The sequence below is a fragment of the Falco cherrug genome, chromosome 3, assembly GCF_023634085.1.
Source record: "Falco cherrug isolate bFalChe1 chromosome 3, bFalChe1.pri, whole genome shotgun sequence".
Classification (NCBI taxonomy): Eukaryota; Metazoa; Chordata; class Aves; order Falconiformes; family Falconidae; genus Falco; species Falco cherrug.
In genome coordinates this window covers 68204412-68224947 of record NC_073699.1, presented here as the reverse complement: position 1 = coordinate 68224947, position 20536 = coordinate 68204412, and the positions used below count along the sequence as shown (strand labels likewise).

The window sequence follows — 20536 nt, the reverse complement described above, 5'->3', positions numbered from 1 at the left end:
TCTTACCTTTCTACTATATATATTTTTTTTTCTTTTACTATTTTACACATACCCACATACACACACATATAGGTCAACAGAGAAAAGGTACAAATTTTAAATACCAAAGATTTTATGTGAATCTAGTTTTTGAAAGAATCACATACATGTGGTTTCCTTGCAACTGAGGTGGCCTTGAGTATCATCTACTGTTGGTCTAGCACCTCTAAATCAACACATTAATAAATATAAAATACATGTATCCATTTTGATGCATGGCATAATAATGAGAAACACAATCCTGGGGTAAGAAAACTACTTTTCTCATGAAACATTATATTTTATATAATGAATGACAATATTTGAAAAACTTTACTGTATCTGTTTCATTATTAAACACAGCATCTTGGCTATTATTAACACATCTATATATATGTATCTCAATTAGAACATAAGATAGCATAGTGAATAGAGATTACCCATATATTTACATAGAAAAATGCAGTTAAAAGGAATCTTTCTAATCAATAAAAAAGGAGTCAAGCATGATATTTTTAATAAAAGAGATATTTCTACTGTATATCGCACTTTGAATGACTGTAAATATGAATGATTAAAAGTTTACAAGTAAAAGAAAAAGCAAAAACATTTATGAAAATTTATTTAAAGAAGAACACAGAAACTTTAAATATATATTTGTTTCCTCTCTCATGTGTTATTTATGCACTCCTTGTGACTGTTTACATACCCTCCACATTTTCTTTACACATTAAGACATTGCTGTCTCTTAAAAAATAAGTTATTTGTTTATTTTAATCTAATTGCATGCCAGTGTAAATTACTTCATGAATGTTGATTAGATTATCAAGGATGTACTGTTTATTAAGTATCTATGTGCATATATTTCTTTTTTTCTATGCAAACATTATTATTTTGAATGAAATAGCCATAACATTCCAGGTTCTGCCTCATTGGGTCTCTAAGCAAACATGAGTCTGAGTACAACACAACTAGGGTCTAAGACACAAACGAGGTAAGTAAACGTAATGCAACAATTGAACCATCTCTTGCTTTCTATTTTAGATGTTATATTGCTATAATGCATGTTAGTTCTCAAGTTATATGTCAGCTTGTATGGAGAAAGCCAGGTTTGAATACTGAGAACACTGAAAGACAGATGACCAGTTTAGCATTGTGAACTAAGTAAAATCTATTAATTCCTTATTCTTGACAGCACTATAATTATCCCCTAGCTAAATATAATCTCGATTCCAAACACATTATAAAGACAGATGCTTTGCATGGCTCTGGTGTTTCATTTAATTTTTATTTATGAAAACAAAAATTAGAGTCCCAGCATATGAAACAGTATGCAAAACTTGGCAATCTAACCCAAGGCAGGAATATGAACTATCTGTTTTCAGATAATTTTATTCATTCAACCTTGTGAAATGTTGGGGGAAGGGTATGTGGTAGTACTGACAAATTTGGAGTAGTTCTACTGTTAATGTTTGCAAATTAGACTTCCTTTTTTGAGTCTTTTCTTAGGCGTTTCATTTTATATAATTTGTCATCAACACTTAATCTCAATAAACTTAATTTCAGATGTTTATAATGAAGTTATAGATAGCTGCTAGTCTGTTAAATTTTATATGTATATGTGTATATATATATAAAAGCATAGTTATGTGTATATTCATGTTTATATGTGTGTGTATATATGTATACAGCAATTTTACTGGGAAAGAATTCACTAATGCTTTTGTTGCTTCTAGATAGTTTAGGTAAATATTTTTCTTTATTTTTCCTTATAGAGAGAACATATTTTAACTGTTTTCAGACAACTACTCATGCAGTCATACGAACTCTGAATGGAAAAATCTCTAGTGAATTATTTCAGCTGTCTGAAAGACAGTGGACATCTTTCTAATTTCATTTCATTGCCTTTATCCAAACCCAAAAAGTACAGACTTATCTTACTTCCTTAGCAAGATATTCCCATTGCACAATAGCATGTTTCATTTGTAATTTGGTTGCTGGCCACCAAGTGCTCCTTAGTTTTTAAATATGTTTGGAGATTTGCTGCAAACTTGAAGAAATTAGCTCATAACCAAGACTCCCCCTTTTTTCTTCTTTTTCTAATCTTAGTTTTATTTCAGTTGATATGGTTTATGTCTGTTATTTACTTGTATGTTGTGTGATATGTGGAAAAGATTTACATTGAAATTTTGTTATATGTACATTGTTTTCATTATATAGACTGCTTGAGAATAGTGCGCTCCTGGGTGATTTTGAACATGCTACAATGAAATATGAAACTATCGTCCTTGGAAACACCAGCTAGAGGTTTTATGGACCCTCTGACCAACTATTCTCATATCATGACAAAATTCAGCAAGCAGTGTTAAGTAAAATTACTAGAAGGCAATAAGACTTTGGTTATTATGCTTATCGGTCATTTCTCTTTTTCTTTTTTCTCTCTTCTTTTCGTTGCAAGTTAAATTCCCAATTTCAGGAACAATTTATTGAAATCAGGTATTTAGCCATTCATAATCACTTCAATAGAAATGTTTGTTGGATAAGCATCTAGCAATATGACTGAATTTGACATTAAGAAAATAATCTGCATGTATGTTACTGAATATTTGAGTTGGCAAAAATCCCTTTGTTAGATGCATTGTAAAAAGCATGCATTCACAATTATTGCTGTTACTATTCCATTTCTGTGTCATATGCTTGCTACTTGTAACTTTTTATATAAAGATACATAAAATGATGTATAATAATTTCTTACCTTGAGTTTAATGGCAACGTTTTCTTTTACCAAATTATCAAACCTTGTGTAATTTGGAAGATTAAGCTCAAAATGTAGCTTCTAGGAACTTGAAACCCTGATACATCGGAGAATCAGCTGTCTCTCGCCCCTCACTTATTTAAAAGCAAAATACACTATTTTTTTAAGATCTAAATGAATTCATAACACATAAAGTTGATCACCTAAACCCAATTAAAAGGTTTATGGTAAACTTTTTGTTCAATTCTGTACTTGTAACTAGTTTATTTCCATGGCAATTATTAGGAAGTTTGCTTCAGTATAGTAGAGCAGCAGATTTTTTTCAGGTATACAAATGTTATGGCTGGGCTCCAGTTTTAGAGATAGAAATACAAACAACTTCCTTATGCAAGATAAAATTACATTCATAATTCAAGCTATAAACATGAGTAACCAACACCAAAATCAAACCCAAGAGGTTAAGTTAGTAAGGAATTATTGTAAGTGGAAAAGCCACAATTACGTAAAGTTGAAAACCCCCTCATTTAACAACTCAATAAAAATGCATAAAATCATAGATTCATTATCTATTTAAAGTGTTATCTTCCCAAATTCTGTTTCTAAACAAATTCCAGTTCCTTCTTAAACATGCTGTGCTGTTCATGGTTGTTAGGTTTTTCTGTATATAAATTGTACTGGTTATATTGAAAAAGTGGGAAGAATTCCATGTATCTTCCCAAAGCATATATAGATGGCAAAAGAGAAAACCTGAGAGACTGACATAAAAAATAAGGTGATCTATATCAGCTATTGATTGAAATACGTAGTATATAATTTACATAATTAAAAATATAGGAAATCTGATTTCTACAAAACAATTTCTACAAATTTGATTTAGGAATGACATGAGAAGAAGAAAGGTTTCAGATATTTTCCTCCTTTTATGTACAGTATATTTGCAATGTGGTTTACATAATTTGATTTGAACTTAATTTGTTTGTTATCACATATTAGCTGCAAAAACCAGTCTTCTGTCTTCTGCAGTCATCGAAATTCATTGAGTCAGTGCTGTTACATGGATTTTTAGCATGCACTAATAGTTCATTTCCAGATCAGTATCTCTTTCCAAGTCCATATACTTTACCATTTTTTTTTCCTTAATCATTCCAAGTCCTATTTCATGATCTTTTCTTCAGTATATCATGTTAAGATATTTGCCACATCCATGCATCCATTATAAAATCAAGGAAGAATGAAAGGCTTGCTGAAAGAAATGCATATACATGCACACACATTTATGTATATTTATAAATATTTCCTAATGGAGATAGTGTATAAAAATATATATATGAGAACTCTGAATATGTAAATTTAGCTTCAAATGAATTATATTGGTCACCTAGAAAAATGCTGAAGCCTTGGATTTTAAAGTTGCTACATATTTAAGTGCCTAAAACTCACTGAAGCATAGAGTTGGTCTAGTCCCTCCTAGACAAGCACACAATGAAATCCATTTTTATGATATTTCCAGTGAAAGTGTTGACTGAGAGAATGTAAATGGTGAAGACATGGCTATTAATAACTATGTGGCATGCACATCCTTTCTTAAAACACTAATTGCATCAGGGAAAATGAGTGAGAAACATAAAAATCTGTGTAAATAAAGCATGTCAAACAAAGTGACAATGCTAATGCTTACTTGATCTTGGAAACTCCTTAAGAAACATGTTGTCTAGTAGCTAGATATAACCTTTAACAAAAACTCCAGTGTGTGAGAAAATGTGAATACTGGGGGAACAGGGTCAAATTATAAAATTATGTATTAAAAACTAAACAACAACAAACTCAAACCCAAATAAACATTCTAGCTGAAATATTTAATTTTAAGAAATTATATGCTGTATATAGTCAGTGTAAATAATAGCCTAGTTCACTATACTGCAAACGGTAAAGATAACTTTGGTTGGTATCACACAATAGTAAGATATCTTAATGTGATCTCTAAAATTCAAAATATTAAAATAGAAAGAGTTGCTGCTGAAAACAGTTTGCCTTTCCTATGAGTATTTTGTGTTATTATGAAGCCACTTTTTAAAAAACAGAAAACATTTCAAGCAAGCTAGTTCAAACAGACAAGCTAGTTCAAACAACTTCAAGTTCACCCAAGTTCAATTAGCTATAGAGATAATACTCAAAACCAGTATTTGACCACAAATTATAAGTGAAATTTAACCTATTTATTATACCTTTTCCATTTTATGGAATGAAGGTTTAGTTTGTTAAATAACACAGCTACACGTATTCTGTATAACAATATAGCAAATTACTGTGGCTTATCTGAGCTGGTATTGTTAGCTTCATGCATTTTACCTCATGTTTGCCTTAAACTAAAACTAAGAATGGTAGTTAGTAGGCCATTTTGGTGCAATGTGTGTGATGTATAGCCATGTTGCCAGTATGCTTATGGGTTTTTTTTCATTTTTTTCAGATGAGATTTTATTATCACAATGCATTGCCATATTGTTCATAGTTTTTCTTTTTTCTTGTTCTTTTTCCCGTGAGTGTAGTGTTATGTATATGCTTTTCTTTTTAGATGATTGTATGAACAACCATTTTTCTCCACACTAGGAAATAAGGCCTTTTCAGTTTGTCAAGTCTTCTTTGCAGCATCATTTAAAAATCTCAGGAAGTCCATTTTGTAAACCATTCCAGTGTAAATCTTTCCTATCTTCCTAATTCTAAAAATAGCTTGAAGAAAAGAAAAAAAAAAAAAAAAAGAAAAAAAGGAAAAAAAAAAAAAAAGCTCTGAGAAATTATAGTACCTTATCCTTCTATTTTTCTCCATTCTTATACTGGAGATAGTCTCCTGAACCTAGCAACAATGTAACCAATGGGAGGGAATTAAGAGAAAGTAGAAAGGTTGCCTGACCAAAAGAAACTGCTAGCACAAAAAGAAAAAAAAAAAGGCAGACAAAAGAAACAGAGAAGTGTATGCTAATTAGAAGAAGAGTATGAAGGATTATTGCTCATACCCATCCACAAATTCACAGAAACATTTAGCACATGTAAGTTCTTTAGCCACCAAATAAAAATGTACTGTCCGTGTCCAGCTCCAAAAGACAGCCCTAACACCTGTGCTTTATGTAACACTGTCTTGCAAACAAGAAGTTGGCCTTTTCTGTTTTCTTGTCTTCTACTTCATGTGCAACCTCCTTGCTACCAGAAAGATATTCCAGCTGAGGGAGCAGAGCTGAAGGGCTAAGTGATACAAAGGACAAAACCTGCATCATTCAAAAATCTTTTTAACACAGAAGTCTGCATCTGATCTGGAAGTCTCTTATCTCCTCACTCCTGACTCAACATTTGATGTGACGTTCTGGACCCATGGCTCCACTGCTCTTTCTCATCATTACCTTAGCATTATCACTCTTTACTCTGATGATCATTTTACATCTTTGTCACTGCTGCCTTTCATTTCTGTCCACAGTGACTTCAGTTCTGTTTCCTCCTCCAAATTCACTGAAAATGCTGAATTCCTATCAGCTTACTGAGCTTGTGTCACCCTTGCATCCACCTGGCTCTTTTCCATCTATCACTTCAGAGCCATCTTAAGCTTACCTTGTCTGTAAACAGCAAAATGAAAACATGTGATTGCAGTATATTTTAATTGCCTTTAATTTATGCAGCACCACAAAAGCTATGAAGATGCATTGGAATGGATTGGAGTATGGGCTTACTAGGGATGCTGGATTTGTATTTTAGTGACTGTGCATCAGTGTTGTCTGTGCCATCTACCTCTGAGTTGGCATGCCTACTCCTACTATAGTCATACTTCAATGTGCTGCAAAGAGAAACTCACCTCCACACCTTTTTCTCTCCCAGTGACACCTGCACCATTGTCAAGCCAAGTTTTGTTTCAAGTGCTTCTATGTTTTCTCCTCTGATGCATTTATATTAGTATGCCCCTCCACACAACATAAATCCCTGTCCTAGCCTCCTTGACATGCCTATTAAAACACGTTTGAGCTGCATAGCCTGGCAAACACTTGCCAGTGGTGCGGCAGAGCTACCATCAGCAAGGTAAGAACATCAGCTACCAGGAGAAGCAGGAGTTGCTGCTTCCCTCCATTTTCTTTCCCAGGAAAAGGAGTCGTGCTGATCCACAATCAAGCCATCTTGGTCACTATGGGAAAAAAAGAGAAGCTGCCATCCCCTTCAAGCAACAAACCATAACTAGGAGTAGAGAGACCATTTAAGCAGCCCATGATGAAAAACGGAAAGGACAAGATTGTTAGATTTCATTACCAAAGTAGCAGGCCTCACCAACACCGTGCTGCAGAATTGTATCTCTTCATTCTCAGATAAGGAGGGAAGACTGAAGTGCAATCCTTCTTTATTCCAGGGAGCAGGATACCACAACTGTGAGTACCGATTCTGTTCAGGGCTCTGGAAGGACTTAACAGCTGCTTGCATAAATGTAGGCAGAGAAGGACTCACTTGGGCTATGGGGCAGTCTTGTGCTGCTGCATGCGGTGGACAGCTCTGCAATATTTAGTTACTTAGACCTTTTAAGTTCACAGTTCTTCAGTCTGTCCTCCTCAGCTCCAGTGAGAGACACAGTAAACACACTCAAATATTTCTAAAACAGTGGCTTCATTGAAAAATGATTATTTAACATTTAATTTAGTTGGGTGTGAAAGGCATCCATGGCACTTGCTGCAGCTATTGTAAAAAAAAGAAAAAAAAAATTTTTGCAGAGATCCTAAGTACATGTATCTGGTTAAATGAACCGTTCATCTGTATCAACTGCATCAGTAAATGAAGACACCTTCATTGCTTATAAAACTGCAGGGCCTGATTCAAGCTCTACTCACATCATCCCTCTAGGTCCTGCTTTTTTCTGAGTTCAGTGAAAATTTTAATTAGGAAAAATCAGTTTGTTGGAAGCAAATGGCTTTCACCATCTTTAGGGAAGAAATGAATACAATTTACATTGGTGAAGGAGAGCTTCATTCCTCATTTCTTGCTTAGTGCTAGAGGGGCTTTCAACATCAGTGAAAATACAGGTGAGCTGCTTTTTCCCTTTGTTTGACAAATCAGTGATTCAAAGCAAACTTAATGCTCCATGCTTAACTGACTTATGTAATTTAGAAAAGGAAGTAAGACAATGAAAGAGAATACCAGAAATCTAAGGCATATTTTTCCAATGATCAATGCAGCAACAGTATTTTTAATAGTTAGAAGACTAACAGCTGAACATTTGGTTACTTATACAAACCCAGTCCAAGCCCCCATTTATATTATCATAAAATGGAGTTCAACTGAGAAATATGAATTATTTTATATTTGTATACCAGTTTAAGATTATAAGTCTAATATTTAAAAATCTGTAACAAGGAGCTGTTTTCCTTTATTTGGGAACAGAAATTTTAAATACAACTGATTTTTGTGGCCAGAAGGAATTGTCTTTTTTTTCAGAGCCAAGACTCTGCATTTTCAATTTTTCTTGCCAAATGGAAGAAATTTTTAATTCCTTTCCAGCTTTTTTAGTCCCATAATCTACTGACTGCTTTGGTGTAGTAAACACCCTTGGGGTGGGTTTTTTTGATATTCTGAGTGTATCTGGCACCTCTTTAGTAATGACACAGTACAATACAGCTTTTCCTTCAGGAGGACTTTCTTCAACTGTAAGTTGCATGGCAAAGATCCAGGCCCAGAGACTTGTGCTGTCATTTGAGAGTAACTTTAGTGACATAAAGGATCTTGTTAATTTTCAGTGTGTTGGTGGAAAGTCTACACCAATGTAGGGAAATACTGAGTGTTAGCTGGCTAGCAATAACTTAAATCTGAAATTATTAGAAATAATATAACTATGATATCTCCAGTAATAACACCATCACATTGGTGATTGAAAAAGAGAATTATATTAACATGGAAAACTTTCAGATAATAGCAGAAGAGGGCAAAGATAATGTGACATTATTGTTACATATGCTGGGGTTTTCAAATCTGTGATTCTTCTCCTTAAATTTAGCTAGAATTCTTGGGTTTACTCCTCTTCCCTTTTTGTAAAGCAAACTTTGTACTCTGTATGTCTATGGGATGAACAAATCTTTTGCAATTAGCTTATCTTGGTGGGGAATCAAAAGGAATAATATTTGCTGTGCTAATATACAAGATACAGCTTTTTTAAAAAAGGCTTTCAGATATTACTCTTTTAGCTGAATGACTTAATGTCCTGCTGGAAAATGATTCAAGATGCATAAAAATAAAAATAGGAATGTAATCCGGAAGCTCTGCATGACTTGAGCTCTCTAAGACTTTATTATTCAACTGGCTTTGATCAAAAGACAGAGACCTTACCAGGCATAAACTTTTATGGAAATCTCAACAGGGACATAAACTTTATATAGCATAAAGTTTTAAACACACATCTGTTTGGAGTATATGGAGAGAAGAAAGGGAACATTTGGGAACATTTTTAGTGGTTTGAAAAAATTAGTGGTTCTTCTAGCTCAGACTTAGTCAAAGAGACATTGCACAGGCTCCTTTTTGTAGAATCTTGTGCATCATGATGAACAAAATATTTAAATAGGAGGTATTAAATGCAATCTTTAAGAAGCAACAGAAGTAGGTGATGGTAGTGAAAGTGTTTAGAAGTATGGTGTCTGATTCTGAACCTAGTAAATACTACCCTGAAATACTGCAAAACCTAACATCTCCTTTGGTTTCCTTACTATAAGGCCTGTAGTTTCAAGCTACTATTTACCATGGGTGTAATATCCAATGAAGTCACTAGGAAACTTCATATTGAGGCTCTTGTCTAGTTGCTGAATTGGGATCTTGTCATCCAGTCTGTGAGGGTGGCCTCACCACTCTCTGTTGCTGATTGATTACTCAGAGATGATGCTCTTTGTGAGAGACCTATTGTCATTTTTGTTAGCACTGCAAATCCCACCTCCAGCTATGATGGTAATAATAGAAGTTTGTGGGTAACGGAGATCTTGGTCTAGTTAAGCCTTAAATATTTATCTATGTTGTCTGTATCTGTCTATATTTTAGCAGTCATAGTAGAAATAACAGGGTAGCTAATTTAATTTAAAATACATTGTGTCATTGTTTGGATTTTCTTTAGCATTTCTGAGACATGTTTATTGATAAATATCTATCTGTCTGAAGTATTTCTTGTTGAACATCATGGCTTAAACATTTAGCTTGAACATAAAGCTCTGAAGATCTAAATTTTTGTATCCCACTCTCCCCTGATATTTATTAACATTTTAAAGCTCTTCAAGCCTTTTGGGAACTGTTACCACTTTGGAGCTGACTTTTGTCAGTGATGAGTACCATCTGGATCAGAAGAAAATCTTTGCATCTGAAGATCGCTCATATATTTTCTCAATGTTAAGAATAATCTCAGTACTATAGCCACATGGATCCTTCTGCTGTTAGGGGAAAAAAAAACCCCTAAACTTCCAACTAACTAGTTTTATGCCATACCACGGAGTGGAGCCACTTCTGTTCCTATTGGACAATTTGCAAATCCTGTAATGAATTTACAAGGATTGTTTTTAGACATGGATCAAGCGTTGTCTACTAACATTCTAGTTACTTTTGCTTCATCTAGTTCTGAGAATTATGAACTCTACATTCCTAAATACTTTTGAAAGGTGTTAGCCAGACAGTTCCAACACCTTCCTCTATTCTACTTATTTTATAGAACATTTAGAAACAGGAACTACACTATTGGACTCCTTTTGAGCCTAGAAAAACATTGCATAGCTATGGCATCTAGCCAGTATTGTAATCATAGTGCATTTTTTGAAAAATGGGGCAAAATTCAATGATGTAATATAAGGTCATATTCAAGTACCCAATTCACAGAACCCTGGAAAAGGACCTTTTAGTGAAAAGACAGTGTAGAGCTACTTCTGAGGAGCTTGAATTTGTCCTTTTTCATATGATGATGTCTAAAATGATAAAAAGCGTTGTGAAGGAGCAAGGGAGAACAAAAGCATAATCCAGAATTTTTTCTTTAATGATAATAGTAATGCTTATCTGCACATCTGCTGCTTGGGTGATGTATTGTTTAGGGAGAATTCTGTGCTGATACAGGCTTTCAATCTCAACATGTAATGCTGATGCTTATGCAAGCCTCCCCCAAGCTTGTTATTGAAGTTTCATAAAATTCATAAATCCAATAAACATGATATGAGAATATTACAGCATTTTGCCTTTGCTGTTTTCAACAGGAAATACATTGTAGATTAAAAATTTGCAGGAAGCTCAAGTTTGAACAAAAGTCATGAATCTCTCCCCTCCCTCCATTCATGCATATAGTGGAGTTTAACCTAGATTAATTTGTAAAACTGTGCTGCATATGTTGACATATGCAATCAGTTTTCTAATATGGCATGCTTTCCATCACTTATTATGCCTATCTCCCAGGTACATGGATACTCCATTATGAACACAAGAGCTTATATGTCCCCAGACATCAATAAGCAGTCATCAGATTGCTGAGAACTGCCGTTGTGCCCAATCTAATGCTGCAAGTATTTGGACTGATACTGCACAAAGAACCTGGACAGAGAAATACAAAGCAATGTTTTCATCCATTTCTAGAATATTTCATGCTTGGACTTACGAAATGTATTTCAATTGCTATGATGATGAACATAAATTAAAAAGATTTATCAGTTTGGTTTCTGAAGATGCTGGTAATGTTTTGTTTTGGCGGAAAAAAAGATGCAGATAAAATGTCATGATGCTTAGAAAACATCTGTTCTACTAGATCATGACTAAAGAAACTCCATGCTTACTTTATTTCTGTTTTGTTACTGGGTTTTATGTCTTTCAATCACTCTTAATGAATGTTAAAAGCTGTTAGTCAAAGATATGTAATGTCTCAAAGCCGGATCTTGCTTCAGGAAGATCTTGGGTGGGCTGTACCCTTCCTGGGATAAATGCAGCAGGAGCCAAAGGGAACGATGGGTACTTGGCACTTCCCCAGGTCTGTGCCACTGCAAAGAGAGTAGGGAAGGAAAAAGTCTTGTCTGCAAATTTCTAGAGGTTTGTGTGACTCCTTAACCTTACTGTACGTCATAAACCATAACTTAAACACTGTAAATAAAGTCTCTCTTTTGTAAAAGTACTGCTTCTGCTACCATCAAAAAGAATATGAGAGGCAGATTGAAGATGTCTGACATTCTAATTTATTACTATGTGATTGTTCACCTGCATTAGTTTTTGTGAAATAGAATTGGTCTCTCCTGAAACCGATCTGGGAGGTTTCAAGCTTAGTCTCCCACACGAAAGAAAATGGCCTTTAACCACTGGGTCAAGGAATTGGACTCTTCCTTACTCCTCCTCCTTCAGTTTCCCTCTTGTTCTAATGAATGGTTGTCCTTATACAGAAAAAGAATAGTTCTCACAAGACTAACGTAACAAAGACCTATGCAAGAACAGCTAGAGTGTTGCACTTGCAGGCGATTAGTTTTAGAATTATTTCTGTTAAGTTACTTGAATTCACAGTTTTAGGTAACACTATATGAAACCTGCTGGTAGAAGGAAGACTCTGATATCTGTCTTTCCATGTTTCAGTTCTACTATTCCAGTAGCATTTGGAAGCTCCTGCTTGTGAAGGCTGGAAGAAAATCGCTAGAGAAGGGCTGCTCCCCAACAGATGCCTTAGATAGCTGAGTCTCCCCACCTGTCAGCTAAGTCACTCACACCGATGACCAAGGTCAAAGAGATGGCAGCCACCAGTAGCAGCTGGAGAAATGAGACCCTGAGGTAGTGCTCTTGGTAAAGGGAAATGGAGGTCTTTCCCTGCTCCATTATTACTGTTCTTTCACCATTAACAACTGATAAATTGTCTTGCATGCAGTAAAAGGGAGTGAAGGGTTCTTCTGTGAACTTAGAGCAAGTGCTGACTGGCAGAGGGACCTGTAAGCACAAGGGGATATGCCTTTTCCCCTCAACTAATTCTGCATAGTTTTTTTCAGAGAAAGGTTCAATTTTTATTGTGTTTAAGTAGAGTTACCCTATCAGCAAGGTGTTTAGACACCTCAGATTTTAGTGCAGTACAGGTTTTAGACACTTCAGTAGGACAGTCATCTTCTATCGGAAGGATCAGTGTCCAGCACTGTTATTTCAATGAATTAATAGTCAAAGTTACTTTCTTCATGAGTACTTTTTTCTTTCTTTTTTTAACCAGGTCAAACCAAACTCAGTTACCTGCCTCTGTGACAGATTTCAATAAATCTGTCTTATTTCTTTCTGCTAAAACGGGATGATGAAGGGAAGAAAACATATTTTATCTGAAGTCAGTTCCTAATTCAACTAGAGCTTCATCTTGGCCCCATTGAACTCACCAGGCTTTTTGCCACTGACTTTAATAAGGTTAGAATCAGACTCACAACATGCAGTTTCTTATTTCTTCCAGATAACCTATTAAAATAATAAATATCTCAGGGTGAATGCTTCCTTCTCGTCTACCTGTCCCTTGATATTTTGTTATTGCTTTTTCTTCTGTCTTTCATTAACTTTTAATTAAGTGTTCCTTTGTGTGTAGGTAAAGGGAGGCTGTCTTATTTTAAAACTTTTCAGGCTATGCTTCAGTTTTGATGGTTTCTAAAGAGAGAAAAAATATGAATATGATTTTTTTAGTGGATGCCTAATCTACCAGATAGGCTTGCCTGAGGATGAGTTTGGAAATGACATGACAAATAATGGATATGAGACCAAGAATTCACTCTCTTTCCTTTTTTAATTAAAAAACAGAATGCATTTGATTAATAAGAATCCTGGTTTTCATCAAGGCTCTCCAGAGAAAATAAACCTCCTTTCTATTTCATAGAATGTCCATTGTGACAACAAGATTATAATTACTGATAGTTGGTTTCATTTCAAAACTGCAATACATTTAAATCCGTTCATTCTTTTTAAATCTGTCAGATCAGTGCTTATTATTTTACATCAGTGACAACTAAAGTAATGCCAGTAATGTATTGTTCAGTATACATTGTACAGTTCATGGCACTCGTTGCTATGCTTGGCAATGCAGGTGAAAAGACTGTGATACCAGGGACTACAGAGTCAGATAAGAACATGAAGGAAGAGATGCGGGCAAAGCAAAACCTCTAAAAACATACTTAAATGCTGGTATGTTCTTCTGTAAAGAAGGAAGATTTTTCTTTGAGTGGTCGAGAGAAAGGAAAGAGAAAGGGAATTATTTAGCTTGATCTTCATTCAGATTTGTTCTAGTGACCATGTGCTTGTTGGGTTGTAGTGTGCATGCTTAATGCTTGGATGAATGTATATTGCACTCCCTTCAGGTAAATATTTGAAAATCATAACTTTGGTCTAAGTTTGCACTACAGTTACTGACTTAAGCCTTATGTGCAAGGCCAAAAAGATACTAGCTGTCTTCTGTGCAGGTAAACACAGCATATTGGTATATGCAAGATGATAGTTACAGACCTTTGTAAGGTATCTAAAATTTTTACTTGGATGTAATAACTGTCAGGGGATAGAAGGAGAGAAAGCAAAATCCCACCCAATCTACCGACTTGCTGAGTCAGTCAGAATTTATTGCTAATGGTGTGCAATGTAATTAAGTCTACTAACTTTCTTTATTCTAAAAACCTAAATTACACAGTCTACGGTGTTAAATGCATAATAGTGACTCCCACTTCTTGTAGGAATTACTGTTGGCTGCTTACAAGGTTTTGTGATGACAGAACAGTATTGTGAATTCATTATGGCCTTGTTTATCGATTTTTCTAGGTCTCCAGGGAACATTACGGGCTGATTTGAAATTTCACTCTCAAATGTATATTGTAAGATTAGAACTGCTGAAAATAATCCATTTACTGTACAAATACCTTTGTCTAATTGTTGATTTTAAAACTAGTTTAAACGATGTATTGGATGACATCGTGGCATTATTTTTTTTCCCTGTGATGAGGGTTCTTGAGTTCCTCCTGCACACTTAAAGTTCCTTGCTGTAGATGTAAAGGGCAAGAAAGAATTTTTCTCAATACAGCATTGTGCTGTGAAATCCTCTCCAGCAAAGTATTTTATCTTGACTAATAATTTTTCCTTCTGTCTTAAAATCAATGTAAGGAACATTTTTTATGTGCTGTACATCTTGGACATCTTTCAGGATTTGCATTTTAGCCAGTGTCACTGTGAGACTCTAGGGGCAGGAATTTAACCAATGATCCAGGCTCATTTTAGTAGCAAACTATATATGCCTCGAGCAAGCAGTTTGTAAACCTTGCTTGAAAAGCTTTGATGTCTATTTAAATTTCTGATAATAGACATACTTTTAGTCTGGAAAGTGATAAATGGACATCCTCGGAGAAGTTGGAAACCACATCAAAGCAAATAAATGCCTTTTATTTAAAAATGCTTTTTATTTATTGAAACTTTATTTTGTCTATATTGGCTCCAGCCAACGGCATATAAACTGCATTAATTTTCTTCTTTTTCACCTGATCCAGGTGGTGGGAGGCTTTCATTTTCTCCATCAAGTTGAAGAAACTATGGTCTGAATGAAACAGTACTGGCTAGATATTAATTTGAACAAGAATGAAGGGATAGAAAAAGATAGAGTCAAACTGAAAACAGGCCTTGTACCTCATTTGTTCAACAAGCTTGCAATTGGGTTAGCTGTTGTGTTACTGAATACTAGTTTCTAAGCTGAACTGGCCAGAACTTGTTAGATGAAGAATAAAAAGAAATAAATGTCACAGTCATTTATCTCAAATCAGGTGTTCCTTGATGTCATTCATGACTATGTGAGTTTTAGATGTGACTAAAGTTATGCTGCAGAGCAAGAGAAATTTTCCAGATACTGGCAAGATTTGTAAAATGACAGTTTATTTTACAGCAAAATAATCACTTGATCATTGTTTTTTCATTAAATAAGAAAAAGAAAGAGAGCCAAAACACACCATTTTCTAATAATATTCAGGTGTTTTGGAGAGAAATACATGAGTCTGACATGATTCATACCATAGATCCAAATCTGAAGTTTTTCTGTATTTTGGGAATGTCCTTGGATGATCAAGTTTGTACTTATGTATACAGTAAATAAATCTGTTCCCCTGGAAAACAGGCATATTTTGATGTAAAGATTTAAGATCTGCTTCCTTTCTCTCTAAAATTAATTTGTATAAATGTCATCAGCAGATTTTTGAGTTGCTTAAAGCTAAATCTGAGTGGTTAAACACTATTGAAGAAATGGCTCTCGTAGAATATCTGTAGTGAAGGAATAAACAGTTCTTCTTCTGCTCAAATCTTAGTTTAGTTTGACCTATTTCCCGGACTTAGTGGGAGGATGGTGACATGTCTGCAAACATTTATAGACCAGTTAATGTGCTCATCTGTTAATAGTATATCCTATTGCAATTATAGTAAACTTTCAATACTACAAAGTCAAAAGTCAAACTACATTGACTTTTTTTTATTTTGTTTTTAAGCACTAGAATGTAACTTTAGAAAGATATTTATTATAAAGTGCATAGCAGCCTGCATGATATTTTTTAGTGGAGCAATTAGTTATCAATTAAAAAGAGAAAATGCTTCAACTTTTGAGCCATTCTTGTCAGTATGAATATTCGAGGTAAAATAATAAGTACTACTAATGGTAATTTAATTTTGAATGTGAGCAACGGATAACACTAGAGATCTTTTGGAATTGTTGATATGCCCAGTGGTTTGTCAGAAATACAAATTTTAAACAGCAAAAGCACAAACTATGTTTGTTTCAGATTTTTATTTTATATAAAACTGATCACAATACAGATATATTTTTATATCTGATTTAATAACACTATAGTAATTCTATCCATTTACTGTCTGTCAGTCAAAGCTTGTATTAATATAACATTCACAATTCACAAGTTCCAAGAACTTAAGGATGTTATTACTATTTGTAATGTTAATATCTTTCTGCCACTTTTCATTATTTATGAACTGATTGTGCTTTGTTGTGCAAACAGAGAAAACACTTTGAGAAACCTTGTACCTCACTTTGTCTGTTAGTTTAAGGAGAAATACAACCAAAAACTTTACACAGTTGACTGCTATAATCTTTTAATTTGTCCTGTGTAGTCAGGTTCAATGTTGATCTCTCTAAAAGCATCAATATGCATCTGTTCTTTGTTCAAATCAGAGCCTACACTGTGTTTCAGAAGCGTGCACTGAACAACACATATTTCTTTGGCTTCACTTGTTCTTGCTGTTTTCTTATTAGGATGCCTAAGGATTTTGACTGAACTGGTGGGATTGAATATAACTAGGAACTAAAAATGCCCACACTTAAGGCTTTTTTTATCACTGAAAAAGACCTCGGTTTCACCTTTCAAATTCCGGTGGATGGCAATCTAAAATGAAATTGTTCAGCTGAAATCGCCAGGACCTTAGGCACTCCAAGCTACTGGAAAGACATCTTGTTATTAATCCTGCATTAATGAAGAGATCGGACTTAGGGCATGATCCAGAGCCCATTGTAGTCAATGGGAGTCTTTTTCCATTGACTTCAGCGGGGTTTGGATCAGGCCTTTACTTCCTAAAATGAATAAACTTCAGTAGAAGCCTGCTATAAGAAAGTGGCATCCTTTCCTGAGATCTCAGAAGATAATGAAGACAATGGTATACTCATACTTCGCTCATTAGTATGGCTATATGTATGGTTCACTGCTCATGGGGAGCACCCAATGTACCTTAAAAGTAAAACAACCCTTGAAGTTCAAGTGTTGCTGGTCACATTCAGAATACTTGATCTAGAAAGCAGAGATTTAGCTTCATATAATAAATTGGTAAATTATGAGAAACAATGCAGATAAATTTCTTGAGTATTTCTTAGTTCCCAAGGGAAAGGGGAGAATTTAAGTTTAAAACTCCCAGAACACTAGTATGTGAATCCTTGACATTCAGAAATAAAAAACAATGATATCACTAGAGATTTCACTTTCTGTCTCAATGACTGTAATGAAAACTAACGTGCCAACACGAATGATTTTTGTATGAGGAGTGACCATTTGCAAAATTTCTATTTCTATAAAAAGGATCTAAATATGCTAAAAATTGAAGGAAATGAAAGGATTTCTTTAAAAAGAATAAATAGTAGGGGGTTACAAAGTCCATATTTTGTTGTTGGTGTTGCTGTTGTTGTTTTTCCTGAATAAGTTTAAAGAATTTTCCTAAATTGAAGAGCAAGTAGAAGTTTAAATCCTCCCCTACCTCTTGAACCCATGTACATTCCAAGGAAAATGTTCTTTTTCAAGTCATGTAAATGTCTGAAATCCTGAATGCCTGAGAACACAGGCTGAACAATGACTTCAAGGCTTTTGGCTTCATAATCTTGATTACTTACATGATGTCTGACTTAAATATCTGCAGGAATGTCTCTTTGCCTGAGCTTTTTGCTCAAGATTTCCTTTACAGACAGGACTTTTGTAGCAGAAATCTTATCTTGCTCATGCGGTTGTTTAAAATTGATCTGGTGAACTATGGCCCCAAACGACTTCTCTTTCTCCACTCATTATGAAAGGTATAAATATCACAACTCAAAATTACATGTTTACATTTGAGCACATGATTTGCTTCTGCCTCCCTTCTTAATTGATACAAACTTAGAACCTTAAAGCCTTGTGATCAGTATCAACAAAAGCTTGTAATCAAAGCTAGAGGGTCAAAAGTGAAGTGGCTGAGAAAGCCTTTGGACTTCCATCAGTCCTTATTGAAACAGTGAGAGGACTTGGACACTGTCAATTTCAATTTCCAAAGCTTTACAACAAGTGATTTGCAAAGGGAAGAAAAGGTAGGTTGAACGATTTCTGCCAGATGTTCAGAGACATCTTAAGTCCAGGCACTCCTGATACATTCTTCTCCTTTTCCTCCTTCCAAGTGAGGTTGCTTATGCCTTCCATTTCTGGCCAGCAGCCTGAAGCAATTGCTTTCTGGTGCTTTCTAGAAAATTCAGTTTAAAATTGTCATTTTTTTAACTGAGAGTTTGGTCCTCTATCCTAGGCATAATGATATGCATAGAGAGAAATAAAATTACTCTGAAACATTTGTTCTATCTGGCATCTCTGGAGTTATCTGTAGTGTTAAATTAGGACAACCTTTGACAAATCTAGTCATTTCTAGTGAACAAATAGTATGGGGCAGATTGTTGGTGCTTCTGAGGCGGTTCCATCCTCTGCCACAATTCCATAAAGATGGGGTCCCCTGGCTGCAGCGGAACATAAATGGAAATGGACATGCTTGAAAATTCTGTTTTGGAAATAAAATTATATAGTGGAACTCCTCAAGAAACTTGCTTTTGTATCTAATTCAAATTTATTTTCCCATTACAAATTAAATACATTAATCTTGTCAGTCAATGCAAATTTTACAGGAAACTTTATAGTCAAAGTATGTACCCTCATTGGGATCTATATTTCACCTGATAATTTGTTTTCTTATCAAAAGTTACTAGGTGACTCTTGTCATAATACATATCTTCCTTGATTGATGTGATATATGACCCTTTTTGTGCAGTTTATAATGTTGTGTAGGTCGAAAATTCTCTTTGAAAACTGGAAAGGTGCACTATTAAATTTTGCAAAGTTATATTCTGAGTGGCAGATTGACATGACTGTAGTTTATAATGCAACCAAACTGTAAATCTGTATACGTAAATTGTAACTACAGTCTTGAGGTTGACTTTGGGCTACTGGGTTTTGAAGGTTGTTGTTATATTGTATAGTTTCCTAAAAAATATTACGCTCATATGTTCTTTTATTTTATATAGTCTCCTCACTTGAGTGTATAATTTTCTTATTGCAAGTTCTTAGCCTTCATGCAAGAACGCTAATTAAAATTGTGACTATATCGACTGCTGTAATGTAACTCTTTTCCTAACTTGCAAGAGAACGTTGTTACTATGCCCCATCATACTCTTGAAAAAATATTGTGATACCACTGCCAAGAAGTTTTGAAATTGTTTTCCTTTATACTATGTAAATTATTCCTGTCATCTATGTTATTAGATTTTAATTCAGTAAAGATGAGCTAACAGACTGTGAAGGGCACAGACTATAAACCTTTCAACAGCTTTGGCAAGAAAAGTCATGCAAGGAAAATATGTATGTAAATATGAACGAGGATTTGGAGGATCATCTGTGTGAGTGAGTGATGCTATAAAAAAGGATTGTATTTAGTATTATGGATGATGATTTACATCTTCAGCTTGAAAAAGAATCTGCATGTGTTTTACAGAGTGTGATAATTCAAAGTAACCAAATTACAGGGATATCAATAAACTTCTTTTCCTGTTGTCTACCTAAAAAAAAACTTTTTATTTTTCTTTTCTTCTTCTTTGAAATAACAGAAATATGAAGTGCAAGAAATCATTCATGTATGCCACTGTTGCAAAGTAAATTGTATATTGTCCCAGCTCACAGTGTTCTGCAGAAAATTTACATGCTATTGCTAGAACTTTACATTATTTACAGACCACCTAAGAGTTGCCACAGTCTTATTTTTAAAGAATCTTTTAAGTGATGTAGCTATTAAACTATCACTTTTTCAAATACATCAGGAGTATCATTGCTAGCTTCCTGTATAAAATCAATGTGTGTGCATTAGCTGAGAGCAGAGGTGAATGGTTGAACATTAGAAAACCGTTCTGATGGCAAAGATGAACTAAAAACTATGGGGAACTGAATGTCTATATAGGTTTGTTTTCTCATTGGCTAAGGTTTATCTAGGACAATAACTCAAAAG

General features: G+C 34.6%; 1 protein-coding gene across 3 annotated transcripts in view; it reads left to right on the top strand.

The window, feature by feature from the left end:
* The window catches only part of NETO1 (neuropilin and tolloid like 1), a 74891-nt gene extending 67865 nt beyond the window's left edge, over positions 1 to 7026 (top strand). The window contains exons 10-11 of one of the 3 annotated variants that reach the window (XM_027798270.2): positions 964 to 1012; positions 2239 to 7026. In XM_027798270.2, the coding sequence (XP_027654071.1) occupies positions 964 to 1000 (37 nt within the window). In that variant the 3' untranslated portion in view covers positions 1001 to 1012; positions 2239 to 7026. Of the gene's footprint in view, positions 1 to 939; positions 1013 to 2238 lie in introns of all 3 variants that reach the window. The other 2 variants (XM_027798254.2, XM_005431990.3) reach the window with 2 other exon arrangements.
* The last annotated feature ends 13510 nt before the right edge of the window (positions 7027 to 20536 follow it).